General features: G+C 36.7%; 1 protein-coding gene across 1 annotated transcript; it reads right to left on the bottom strand.

Annotated features, from left to right (window-relative positions):
- Nucleotides 1–4585: 4585 nt before the first annotated feature.
- PLAT1 (Lipase/lipooxygenase, PLAT/LH2 family protein) lies at nucleotides 4586–5582 on the bottom strand. The gene is made up of 2 exons (XM_008235460.3): nucleotides 5423–5582; nucleotides 4586–5328 (listed from the first exon to the last, which is right to left on the bottom strand). Exons 1-2 carry the CDS (start codon nucleotides 5501–5503, stop codon nucleotides 4843–4845), a joined length of 567 nt encoding a protein of 188 aa, XP_008233682.2. The 5' UTR covers nucleotides 5504–5582; the 3' UTR covers nucleotides 4586–4842.
- Between the last annotated feature and the right edge of the window lie 7437 nt (nucleotides 5583–13019).

Here is a 13019-nt window from a genome sequence, read left to right as displayed (position 1 = left end):
AAGAAAAAAAGAATGGTGGGAGCGATGTAGCTGTTGTCATCACCGTCGGCCAATCTTCTGTCTGCCCGGTCGTTGGCGCTACCTTGGGTGTCTGAACCTCGCCCACGACAACTTCTTTAGTTGATGATTCTTTTACTCGTTCTTCTCGTTATCCATTCCAGAGCTTGCTGACTGCTAAGGTAACCAAGGAAAATCTTTAGTGCTTTTTGACTAACGAGATACATGTTGGATTATCGATTCTGGTACTACTGATCATATGACCTATGATAAATCCTTTTTTTCATTATATAACTACTCCTACCAAGACAAATGTGGTTGCTACCAACGGAGAATCTAACTTAGTCACTAGGGTTGGTTCCATCACTCTTACTCCTACCCTCTATTTACATAAAACTTTGCTTGTTCCTGCTTTGTACCATAATTTATTATCTGTTGAGGAAGTTATCGAGCAATTAGATTGCTGCATGCTTAAGTTCTCTTCCTTTTGTTTGCTTTAGGTTGTTTAGCCATGGGGATCATTGGGCGTGGTACTAAGAAAATGAGGCTTTACTATATGGATGACATTGCACCGGGTCGTGTTCATTAGGTTCGGGGCGTTGTCAAGGAGAAGCATAAGAAGATTTGGTTATGGCATCAGCGGTTGGGTCATGTTTCCTTTGGTTATTTGTAGTCTTTGGTTCCATCTCCATTTAGTGGAGTAAAAATTTCTGATTTTCAATGTGAGACTTGTATTCTTGCAAAAAGTCACCAGACTTTTTATCCACCTAGGTTGAATAAAAACACATCTCCTTTTGATTTAATCTATTCAGATGTTTGGGGTCTATCTTCGATTACTACTCTTTTTGGTATTCGGTAGTTTGTGATCTTCATTGATGATTGTACTTGGTTAAATTGCCTTTATGTTATGAAGCATAAAAGTGAAGTTGGTTTATTCAAAAAAGTTTACCAAATGATTCAAACTCAATATTCTTGTTCGATTAAAGTTGTTCATTCATATAATGGAGAGGAATTTGTTTACCATACACTCCCAGACTTCTCATTGAAAAAGGCATTCTCCATGAATCTATGTGTCCCCGGACTCCTGAACATAATGGTGTGGCTGAATGCAAAAATCGTCATATTCTTGAGATTTCCCCAGCTCTCTTTATTGGGGTGGGGCGCATGTTCCCCAAACCCTTTGGACTACAACTATTCAGTATGCTATCTACCTTCTTAATCGTATGTTTTCAAGTGTTTTAGGTTTTAAAACACTACACCAGACATTGGCTGCTCATGTTCCTATCTTAATCTCACTTCGCCCATTTTTAGTTGTGTGGCGTTTGCATCTCAACATAAGGGTTACCGATGTTACCATCCCTCCAGTCTCCGCTTTTATGTTACCATGGATGTTACGTTTGTAGAGAATGAGATTTTTTTTTTTCTGTAAGACATACCCAATTGTGTCTTTTAGTGGGAGAATACAGTAAAGGAAACACATAATTGGTTTGAGATAGAAATACAGGGAAAAGAAGCACAAAATAGTGCTCTCGAACCCGAACCGCTTAACTCAACCGAGTCGAGCCAACCAGCTGCTAAAAGCAGGCTGCTGACTAGTCTAGTCGAGTCGAGGCGAACATGACATCGCAATCCCAATCGGTCAGCAGTGAGCCCCTCTCTCGAACATACTGTTCATGCTCCACTGAACATCGTTGAGGTAAGTCCTTTATATCCCAATGTTTCTTAAAATATTGTTAAAATTGTGAGAAAAAAAAATTTACATGCACGAGCAAACAAGGGAATACCACCAGACATATTCTTACTAGAAGGCAAGGTGAAATATGCCATTGTTGATTATGTCTCCACACACATATTGTCTCCTCAAGCTAAAGCATTTGTGAGTCAGATGGAAGGAATTAAAATTCCTAATAGTTTGGAAGAAGCTTTTCAAGACCCAAAATGGGTGAAAGCAATGAATGTGGAGATGAAGGCCTTATAGAAGATGGGAGATAGTTTCGCAACCTGAAGGAAAGAAACTTGTTAGATGTCGATGGGTGTACACAGTTAAGCACAAAGCTGATAGCACAATAGATAGATATAAAGCAAGACTTGTGGCCAAAAGGTATACACAAACGTATAGAGTTGATTATTAGGATACGTTTACACCAGTGACAAAAATGAATATAGTGCGAGTTCTATTGTCCTTAGCAGCTAATTTAGATTGGTCTCTCAAGAAATTCGATGTGAAGAATGCCTTTATACATGGAGATCTAGAAGAAGAAGTGTACATAGACATGCCACCTGGTTATGGGTTGTCTAATAACAGTAGGAAGGTGTGTAGGCTTCGAAAGGCCCTTTATGGATTGAAGCAGTCTCCACGAGCATAGTTTGGGTTCACTGAAGCAATGAAGAAGTATGGATATCATCAAGGTAACTCGGATCATACCCTATTTATCAAATGTATGGATGGTAAGATTACTTTGTTGATAATCTATGTCGATGATATGGTAGTTACTGGTGATGATGTTGTTGAAATGGGCAAATTACAGAAGTACTTAGCCTTAGAGTTTGAGATGAAGGACTTGGGAGCTTTGAAGTATTTTCTGGGAATCGAAGTAACTCGCTCTGGTACTAGTTCTTGTCTCTTTCAAAGGAAGTATGTTCTAGACCTGTTGATAGACAATGGTATGTTAGGGTGTGCACCAGCTGAAACCTCTATTGTGTAGAATCATCACCTAGCAATCTATCCTGATCCAGTATCAACCAACAAGGAGAGATATCGTAGTTTAGTGGGAAGACTAATTTATCTTTTGCACAGACTAAATATCGCATATACAGTTAGTGTTATTAGTCAATTCATGCATTCACCTAGTGATGAACACTTAGCGCCAGTTATGAGGCTTGATATTCAGAAAACTGGGACATTTGGATGTCAAGGGTTATACAAATGCAGATTGGGCAGACAATATAACAGATAGACGTTCTACATCAGGTTACTTCACTTTCATTTAGGGTAATTTGTTTACATGGCGAAGTAAGAAGCAAAATGTAGTGGTTTGATCTTCAGTTGAGGTAGAATACAAGGGCATAACAGAGTTTGTGAGCTTCTTTGGCTAAGGATACTCTTGTCTGAAATTGGTTTTCCACCAAAGAAAGTCATGGAGCTTTACTTTGACAACCAAGCTGCAAGAGAGATAGCAAATAATCCAGTTCAATATGACATAACTAAGCATTTGAAGTGGATAAGCATTATATCAAGGAGAAGCTAGTAGATAAGCTAATCGATATACCATTTGTAAAGTCAGAAGAACAGCTGGCAAATGTCTTGATGCATGCAGTGTCAGCAAAGGTTTTTCATGACTCACTTGACAAGTTGGGCTTAGGAGATATCTACACACCAACTTGAGGAGGAGTGTTGGCATGAGCCATAATTCAGAGATCCGTGATCCGTGATTTCCTGGTGTAATTCATATTACCTAATTAGAATAGTTACCTAGTTAGGATTCCTTGTAATTAGTTAATTACTTTTCCTAATAGGAAAAGTCAACTTGTACTTGTGTGTGTATATATATATACACACACCAACTTGGAGAAATATAAAATCATTCACAATTATTCAATCCTTCATTATTTAGTGAAGTTCATAGATCTGAGACATACCAGATCCGTCATAGTATGTCTGAGCAATAATATACCAAACTACTTTAGCAGTAAGTATTTGGATAAATAGCCCCCATCCAGTTAATCATGACATCTTGTAACCATAGAATTCTCAGCTGTCCACCTAATGTAATTGATAGTGGTGGGCACCTTAAATCGATGAACCAAACTGAATCGATTTGGGAGAAAACGAAAAAATAAGTTTGTTTCTCGGTTTTTGCCACTTAAAAACCAAACTGGATCAGTTATATGATATTGGCAAATATATTGGTATATAACTCAATTTCCTATGAACTTAATACCAAAATCCTATCCTCCTCATCTCTCTCACCCTCCCTCATCTTCGTCACGATCTCAATCTCCATCGTCTTCCTCACGGTGTCAAAGACTCCATGCCTCCAATGCCATCCACTATCTCTTTGTTGTTTGTCTATGAGTTGTAGATGGATTCATGCAAGGGGAGTTGAGTCATGAAAGGATAAGCCCAACAAAAAAAGAAAAGAAAAAAAAATCTGTCCAGCCTAAACTAAATAAAATTGAACAGACTGAACCAAAATAAAAGAAAACTAGTTATTTTATTTGGTTGAATTTTTATTTTTAAAGTTAAAACAGACCAAACCGAACCGTACCCATCCCTTTTGGGGCCCTTGCTAGGAGCCCAAGGAGAAGAAACATTTCACTTTGGCAGGAAGGTCTCATTTCAATGTCTTTTTCACTCCGCTAGACTCCACTAACAATCAATGATATCTTAAAGGACTAATTATGCATATCCTTTGCATATTCCTTTTGATTTTTGATTTTTTTTTGGGTCGATTCCTTTTAATTAATCATAGTTGATATTTAGATGCCATTAATGACTATTTAAGACAACCACGACAAATTGCCAGAATATTTTTCTTCGCCAGATCCCATCGACACCCAAACACCCAATTATAAAATTTCCTGCAAATTCACAACCTGTCTCATTCTCATTACTAAACTTCACAGATCAGTGCTTATCCAAATTAATATGCTAATAAATAATAATAAACCCCATAACTAATTTTCTTTATTTGGCCAAATATAGTCTAGAAACTCAACGGCGCCACTCAGCTGAACAGCATGGATAATCCGATATCCCTACTGTACTAACCACCATAACAAGCACAACAGCCAGATTATGCTTACACAGATACTAATTAAACCCGCATCCAAACACACCCACTATTAAACAGCAGAAACCAAACCGCTCGAACCGGACCGGATCATGGGGTGAGTATGACGCCGTTTCTGGACACCGTCGTCATCCGAGTTACAGTAGTTCCTAACAGCGGTGAGCTCGTACGGGGACGTATCGGTGGCCAGCCACTGCTCGATCGTGAAGAGCTGTTGGCTGCAAGGAATGTGGGCCCCAGTGGAGGTGACCTCGACGTAGTTGACGTACCAGCCGTGGTGGGGGCCGGATCCGTCGGACGTGAGGTTCAGGGCGCAGATGGGGGCTTGGAGGCAGGGACCGCGGCCGCTGAAAATGTCCAAATTGCCCCTCTCGAAGTAGTTGTGACCGGGACCCATCAACCCGCCCCATGTCTCGAGGTTCCGGATCTCGATCCCGTAGCCATACGCGTCGTAGAGCCGGACGTTGGCGTTGGAGTCCGTCCCGCCCTTTAAGATCGACCCGGTCCTAACGTAGACCGTGTACACGCAATCCGGGTCCTGTGAAAAAAAATTAAATTAAATACCGCTTGTATACAAAATAAATTTAATTAGAAAACGACGAAAGGTGAAAGCAAAGGTGAAGGTGAATTACGTCGGAGAAAGCGAGGGTGAGGAAGAGGGAGAGAAGGAGGGAGAAGAAGAGAGTGTTGCTGGGGGATGTCATTTTTGCCATGAGTGAAGCTTTGCTGAGCCTGAGTGTGATGTATAGGGGAGGCTTTTTTATAGTAGAAATGATATCAGCTAATTTTCTTTTTTGGGGGGTGAAAAAATCACGTGCTATTTTTGTGTATTGGCCCAGGTCGATGTCTGTTGGGGATGATTTGGTCATTTGGTGTCCAGCACGGGTTGGCCCATATCTTCCTGTGTATTTTCACCACTTGCCACCTTGCAATGATGAGGATAAAAACAAAGCCAGGCTCGGTGTTCGTTTCAAGAAAATTTCATTTAACTACCTGGATGACGTATTAATTACATCTAAAAGTGGAGGCTTAAAATATTAAATATTTTTATGATTGTTAAAACTTAAAATAACATGAATATATTTTATACAAATTTAGTTATATATCAATCTTAGACATAATCTTATAAAGAAACTCTATACCACTTAAAAATTATAAACACATCGAAAAAAACCCCAAAAATCAACAACTATCGATTTTTTCAATTTAATAGCTATTTTTTAGTTTATTTGTGTGTGTAAAATACATATATTACCCTTGTACTATGGATTTGAGTTTGAAAGACCAGAGTTGCCAAAAAAAAAAAAAACTCAGTCTCAGGTCCAACTATATTATTCATCTTTGATCTACAATTTTCAATATTTCACCTTCGATTTCTTGTTCTAAAACCATGCTTCTATTCATATTTTTTTTCTTCGGATTGTTCGAAACCTCGAACGAATCTCGATAAGATACTTCTAGCTCTACTCCTCTTTCGCCATCATCGTTGTCGTCGTCATTTGGTTTGAACTTGAGATTATTGATCTTTTGCTTTAATTATGTGTTTCTCTTCGGATTTTAGTTCATTTTCGAAATGTATTTTAAGTTTTGATGATCAATTTATCTTTTGTTACTATTTCAGTTATGGATCTCATTTTTGTTTAACAATTACTTCTATGACAGATTATTAATAACATGACAGTAAACTAGCAGTGTTATTACCATAGACTAGAACATTACAAGGATAGATATGCATTAGAAATAGGATATCATAGGAAACTAGTAGTGTTATTACCCTAGAATGGAACATTACAACCATTAATCAACATGACAGTAAACTAACAGTGTTATTACCCAATATTGGAACATTACAGGTGTAGACATACATTATAAATAAGATGTCATAGGAAACTAGTAGTGTTATTACCCTAAACACATTAGAAGTGTAGACATGCATTAAAAATAGGATATCATAGGAAACTAATAGTGTTATTACCCTAAACACATTACTAGTGCAGACATGCATTAGAAATAGGATGTCATAGGAAACTAGCAGTGTTATTACTATAGATTGGAACATTACAAGGGTAGACATGCATTAGAAGTAGGATGTCATTGGAAACTGGAACATTATAGGGATAGACATGCATTATAAATAGGATGTCATAGAAAACTAGTAGTGTTATTACCTTAGACTGGAACATTACATCTATTAATCAACATGATAGTAAAGGTGTAGAACATTATAGTCATTAATCAACATGACGCGTTAATGAAGCTACGATTTTCAAGACAAAATCTTTTTTTATTTATAAAATCAGGTTGGGCTTGTTTTGGATGCTTTTTAAGTTTTTTGTGTTCAGCTTCTTTTAAGTTGATCAATGGCAGTCACGTAATTTATAGGAATTTCAACACCAATTTCTTATGTAGTAAATGAATTTTGGGTGTGTCTCTAAAGTGCATTTCATGCGAGGTTTTTAATTATTATATAATTTCAGCCCCTATTTTGTGTATATTAGTGAAGCTCCCAATATTTTATGCATAATCGATCCTTCCTTTCTATCAAGTTCATAACTGTTGCATACGAGTCTAGTACAGTAGAAAATTGCGTTGACTTGTAAACTAGATGTCTCAAGTTCGAATCCTCATGACATCATAGTTGTGTGTGTGTGTGTGTAAAATTCCCCTCTCTTATAGTTTAGATTATTGTTTGTATTAAAAAAAATGAAGTTCATAAATGTTGAAAATTCATCAATGAACTACCTCCAACCTTGACCCAAAAAAAAAAAAAAAAAGCTCCGGAAAAAAATAATAAGAAGGAAAGAAAATTGTTTCCTCAGTAATTAGGAGGGAAATTTTTTTTTTTTTTTGTCTACGGAGGATAAAATTGTTATTTCCTCAATCAAATGTGATGAAATAACAAAAATGATACTTTTTGTTAATAGTTACTAACAGAAAAGAATATTGGATTGTAACAAATCTAAATAAAGGAGGGTAACGATGCTAAGAATCCTATTAATGTTAAGAAGATAACCAATTAATTATTGTTTTTTTTATATACTATCATCTAAATTATTTCAAGTTAATCTACGAATATAAAAATTCAAACTTGGATCCAAGGAGGAGGCTCACTATGTCTAACTACTTCTCTTATAATTATCAATATTTCCAAGGAAAGCCAAAACAAATAATTGGAGTTTGATTTGCTTGACTTTAAATTTGATATTTCAGAGAGAGAAGAAGAGAAATTGCTCAAAGGTGCTGCAATTGGAGATTAAGTCGCAGGAAAGAAGATGCCATTTGAGAAAGTTTGGGTTTTTGGGTTTCAGGGTTGTGAAGAGAGTAACGACATTACCATCATTTGGAAAGAAAAAAAAAATCCTAGCTAGCTGATGCGGATTGATCTAAGTCATTAGATTATTTGGATGGTTTCAATATCACGAAATGCAGGTAAATGCATGAATTCTAAATGTAGAGATTCGGCATCCACCAAAACCATCTAATATACCAATGAGGTATAGTTCAATTGGTTAAACTCTCCCACCTTCACCAAGTGGCAGAGGTTCGAAAACCCCAGACGCCCAATGAATATTTGTGTAAACCCTCTACCTACCTAATCACTTGTACTTATAAATAAAATATATAAATAATAATAAAAAAAAACAATCCAATACAATCTACCTATGGTTTTATAAAAATTTAAAAAAAAAAAAAAAGGAAATATATTCATCAAATGGTGAATTTCTTCATGAAAATATAATAGTTGGAAAGAAAGGAAAAAACTTATTTGATTTCACTGTAGATTTTGTATAATTGTATTCGGTTCCCAAAAAGAAAAGAAAAAACTTATTTGATTCAAATTTTGGCCAATATTTGTTCTTGTCAAGATTATTGGGCATAGAGAAGAAATGAAGGAACATGGTTTTTAAAAAATTCATGAGTAATTTCTGCAAAAAAAAAAAAAAAAAAAAAAAAAAATTTGAATAGTTGGAAAGAATAAAATAAATTAAATTGGGGAAATATTTTTTTTTTCCCCCTCATCGCAACACGACCTCCAGTAACTCTTGACCTCACGCAGTCTTGTTGAAATGACTAGATTGGCCTTGATAACCTTTCAGCACGAAAGCAAAACCTACAATGTGAGTTTGGAAGTGCACCAGCTAAACGACGAGAAAGCGGACTTTCCTTGTACACTTTTATGTTTTTGGTCGCATCTCCATTATTAATTGGAGAGAGCTATTTACTTTTACAAAAGGCTCTGCAAGTTGCAACTTTGGACGGAGCTTTTCTTATTTATTTTTTGTATTTTTTATATATTTATACCGAAACGAAAATTACAAAACAAAACCTCTAAAGCAAGAAAGTCCAAAGAGGTCAAAATAGAAGGGAGATACAACAGAGAGAGGCAGCCGGTGCTCCCAAACAACAGAAGTTGAGAGGCCATGGCCCATATTAGTTACAAAATCTACAGTGAAATTGGCCTCCCTTAAAACACGTTGAAAACGAATAGAATCACCCATGGAACTCATCGGCCAAATATCTTAAACAATTTGTTGGATACTCCATGGAATCGAAACCTTCTTAAGCACACTGTCAATGATAAGCTTGGAATCCCCTTCAACAATGATCTTACACCACCCGCGGTGAAGGGCAAGAGCAAGACCATCCCTTAACGTCAAACATTCAGCCACATTAATGGTAGTCTCACCAATCTTGTTTGCACTAGCAAGTAAGACATGACCATCACTGTTGCGAATAACAAAACCAGTAGTGCCTCGCAGATTTTGAACTGATCCATCAAAGCTAATTTTGATCCAACCAACAGGGGGCATGCCATTTAATGGCCATGGGGCTTGAAGCCTTAGGTTTCACAACGTGGTTTTGTTGCCAATAATCCAGACCCACAACAGCAGCAGCATGAACACATCTAGTAGGGTGCGGTTGGGTACTATGGAAAATTAAGTTGTTTCTTGCCTCCCAAATTTGCCAGCAAATTAGGATAGCCTTGGAAAGATGATCGAACTCCTGATATTGAGCATTGCAAGGTAACTGAGACAACCACCCAATAAAATCATGGTTTGGCGCATGAAGAGAGGAAAAAGTAGATGAGCAACCCCAAACATTCCTAGCCAAAAAGCATTCAGCAAATAAATGTTGAACATATTCTGGATGTTCCTGACAAATAGCGCAGTCAAAGGCATAACTGAGGGAGAAATATATTCAATCTACTTTTGACTTGTAGTCTTTTTCTGATAAGCATCTAAGCAAAAATCTTCACTTTGGGAGGGATATTAAGTTCCCACATCTCCTTGAGAGCATGTCCAGTGCTTGTTTTGAGGGTGTGGTATTTTTTCTCTATAAATACCTATTTACTTTCCACACTAAAATCTTCATACAATTTCTTCTCCATCCCATACTTTTTACTCTTTACTCACATTATTCACTTTCCACACCAATTCTTCATACAAACTTTTCTCCTTCAAATTTTTTTGTTTATCTCCACTCACATTTTTCACTTCCACACCAATTATCCATACAAACTCTTCTCCTTCCAATAGTTTTTACTCTCTTTCTACTACTTTCCATTTGTATAAAAAAAAACGAATGTCATCTTCTATTGAAGTCGGAGGCTCGTGGTACAATTTGAGAAATGAAGGAATAGATAAGAGATGGTGTGAGAGGTTTGAAAATCAGGTCTAGTTTATTAGACGGATTTAGAAGATAGAGATGACACGTGGCACAATTTGAGAGGGTTTATCTTATCAAAAATCTGATATTAAAATTTCTTTAAAATATCTGAAAATGTTATCGACATTTGACACGTGGCACAATTGTAGAGGGTGAAAATCTAATCTGAAATCTGAGATTAAATTTTTTTAAAATATCTGAAAATGTTATCGACATTTGACACGTGGCACAATTGTAGAGGTGAAAATCTTATAAATCTGAGATTAAATTTTTTAAAATATCTGAAAATGTTATCGACATTTGACACGTGGCACAATTTTAAAAGGAATTTTCTTGGAATAATTTTTATTAAAATCTAAAATACCGAAAATTAACTATGAAACTTTAAATGCCGTTTTGGAAGGCCAAACGACCTCAAAATGCCAAAATCCATCATACGTCACAACAAAGTAGTGGGTTTGACTCGTATCGTTCCCTTTCCGAAATGGTATTTTGCGTCCTAATCAGCTCGGACAACAAATCTACAAATTCCCACTACGTCCTTTTTCTAGCTCAACCGCGATAAAATCTGTCATTTGTTCTACATCAGACGTGGCACAATTTTAGAGGGTGAAAATCTTATCCGAAAATTTAATTACAAAAGATTATCAAAATTAATGGTTTCAACTATTAAAAAATAGAAAATAAAGTACAATGAATAGTAATTGCCTTAGACTTGCCCTAGACTTTGCCCTTGTGGGTGGAACCACAAATGCAAAGGCTGACACTATTCACGTGAATAGTGGCAGCCCTTGCTTGCCCTTGCCTTAGACTTAGCCCTTGTGGGATGGATTCTCTTGAATTTGAACTTGTATGCACTTTTTATGGTGAAGACACCACTAGGATTTGGGCCCACACCATTTGATCCTGTAAAACAGAAATGGGTAAAGGAATTGATAAAATTTTGTCAATAACATCTTCATCTAAGATTTTGCATGAGCTTATTTCAGTCCCAAGAGTTGTTGGTAATTAAATATGAAACTTTGTTATTTAAGTCCAAGTAATATCTTTGGTGCTCTGGAATCAGGTAAAGTAGAGGGAAAGGGGATTGGATTTCTTTTTTAGGTTTAAGAAACTCTCTTTTCTTAGAGCACTTCCACCTACGGTGCTGAGTTAAAGGGCAATGGCAAGTAAGGGTAGACACTATTCATGTGAATAGAAATAGTGTCTGCCCTACCCTTTTTTATTTTGCTTTTCCACTCATTGCCATGGCAAGTAAATGCAAGCACCATTCACATAAAATATGAGGAGAGAAATTTGTATGAAGTTTTGGTGTGGGAAGTAAATAACATGGCTAGGTATTATAGAAAAAAAAAATTCTAAAATTTTTGGTATATATATATATATATTGTATTTACATTTGTTCTTGTCGACATCAAAGAAACTCAGGCAATTATTGCCTTTGGGCTTGCCTGGGTAAATGGGGCCTTTTTGCTTAAACCTAGCTTGGGCTCTTTTTTGACCTAGCAAAACTGCTGGAAGTGCTCTTAGGTAATTTGAGTTACAATTTTGACCCACCAATTAGAATGGTGAGTAAGGCATTTCCAACCAAGCTTAGCTAAAGCTGCAAGGTTAAAATGGTTAGTAATTCTGACTCCCACGGACCTTGGGGAAACACATATTTCCCAGAGATAGGTTTCAACCTATCATTGCCCCCAAAAACACTTCCTACAACTCTTATTCATTTCTTTCACTACTTGGGGAAGGCATTTAAAACATGAGAAAATGTGCTTAGGGATTCCAGAAACATTGGCTTTAATAAAGGTTAAATGCCTAGCCCTGGAGAGTGTGTTTGCCTTCCAACCTGCAAATTTAAAATGAATCCTATCAATTAACTCCTTGGCATTTTGGGAATCTTTTCAAAAAACAATATTATGGATCCCAAGGTATCTACCTATAATGGTTTTACGTTGGATTTGAAGGATGGTACTAATGTTATTCTTCACACTAGAGGGGAATTTGGGTGAGAAATATAAGGTAGACTACTTCTGGTATTTGATGTGTTGCCTTGAGGCCAGAGAGAAGGCCTCAAGCACTTTCTTAACATTTCTAGGAGCTAAAGGAGAGGCTTTAGTGAAGATCAAGCAATCATCAGTAAAAACTAGATTTGAAATACGATAATGAAAAGGAGAAGAAAGTAAACCAACCTAAGATTTAGTAGAAGCAATCAAACTATTAAGATGCATAATAAAAGGCTCCATACATAAAATGAAAAGGTATGGAAAAATGGGCCCCCTATCTAATACCTCTGGAAGGGGCAATAAAGCCTCCAGGGGTCCCATTAATGAGAAAAGAAAAGGAAACTATAGAAATACAGTTCATGTGATACGATCGCACCAAGTGCTATTATGGCTTGGGTTTGGAAAATTTTTGTGTCCTTGTCTCCAAAGTGGAGCCTATTTGCCCTAGCTTTTTGGCATAGAACAATTAATTCCTCCTTCTCAAGAAGATTTTTAAGAGTGTGGTTGAGGTCCTTGTCCTCAATAATAAGAAAAGTGGATGTAGGTGAAGTTGCTAACTGGG

This window comes from Prunus mume, linkage group LG1, assembly GCF_029339155.1.
Source record: "Prunus mume cultivar Tortuosa linkage group LG1, ASM2933915v1, whole genome shotgun sequence".
Taxonomy (NCBI): Eukaryota; Viridiplantae; Streptophyta; class Magnoliopsida; order Rosales; family Rosaceae; genus Prunus; species Prunus mume.
Note: the sequence above shows the minus strand (reverse complement) of the source record. Positions and strands in the feature narration are given on the sequence as shown.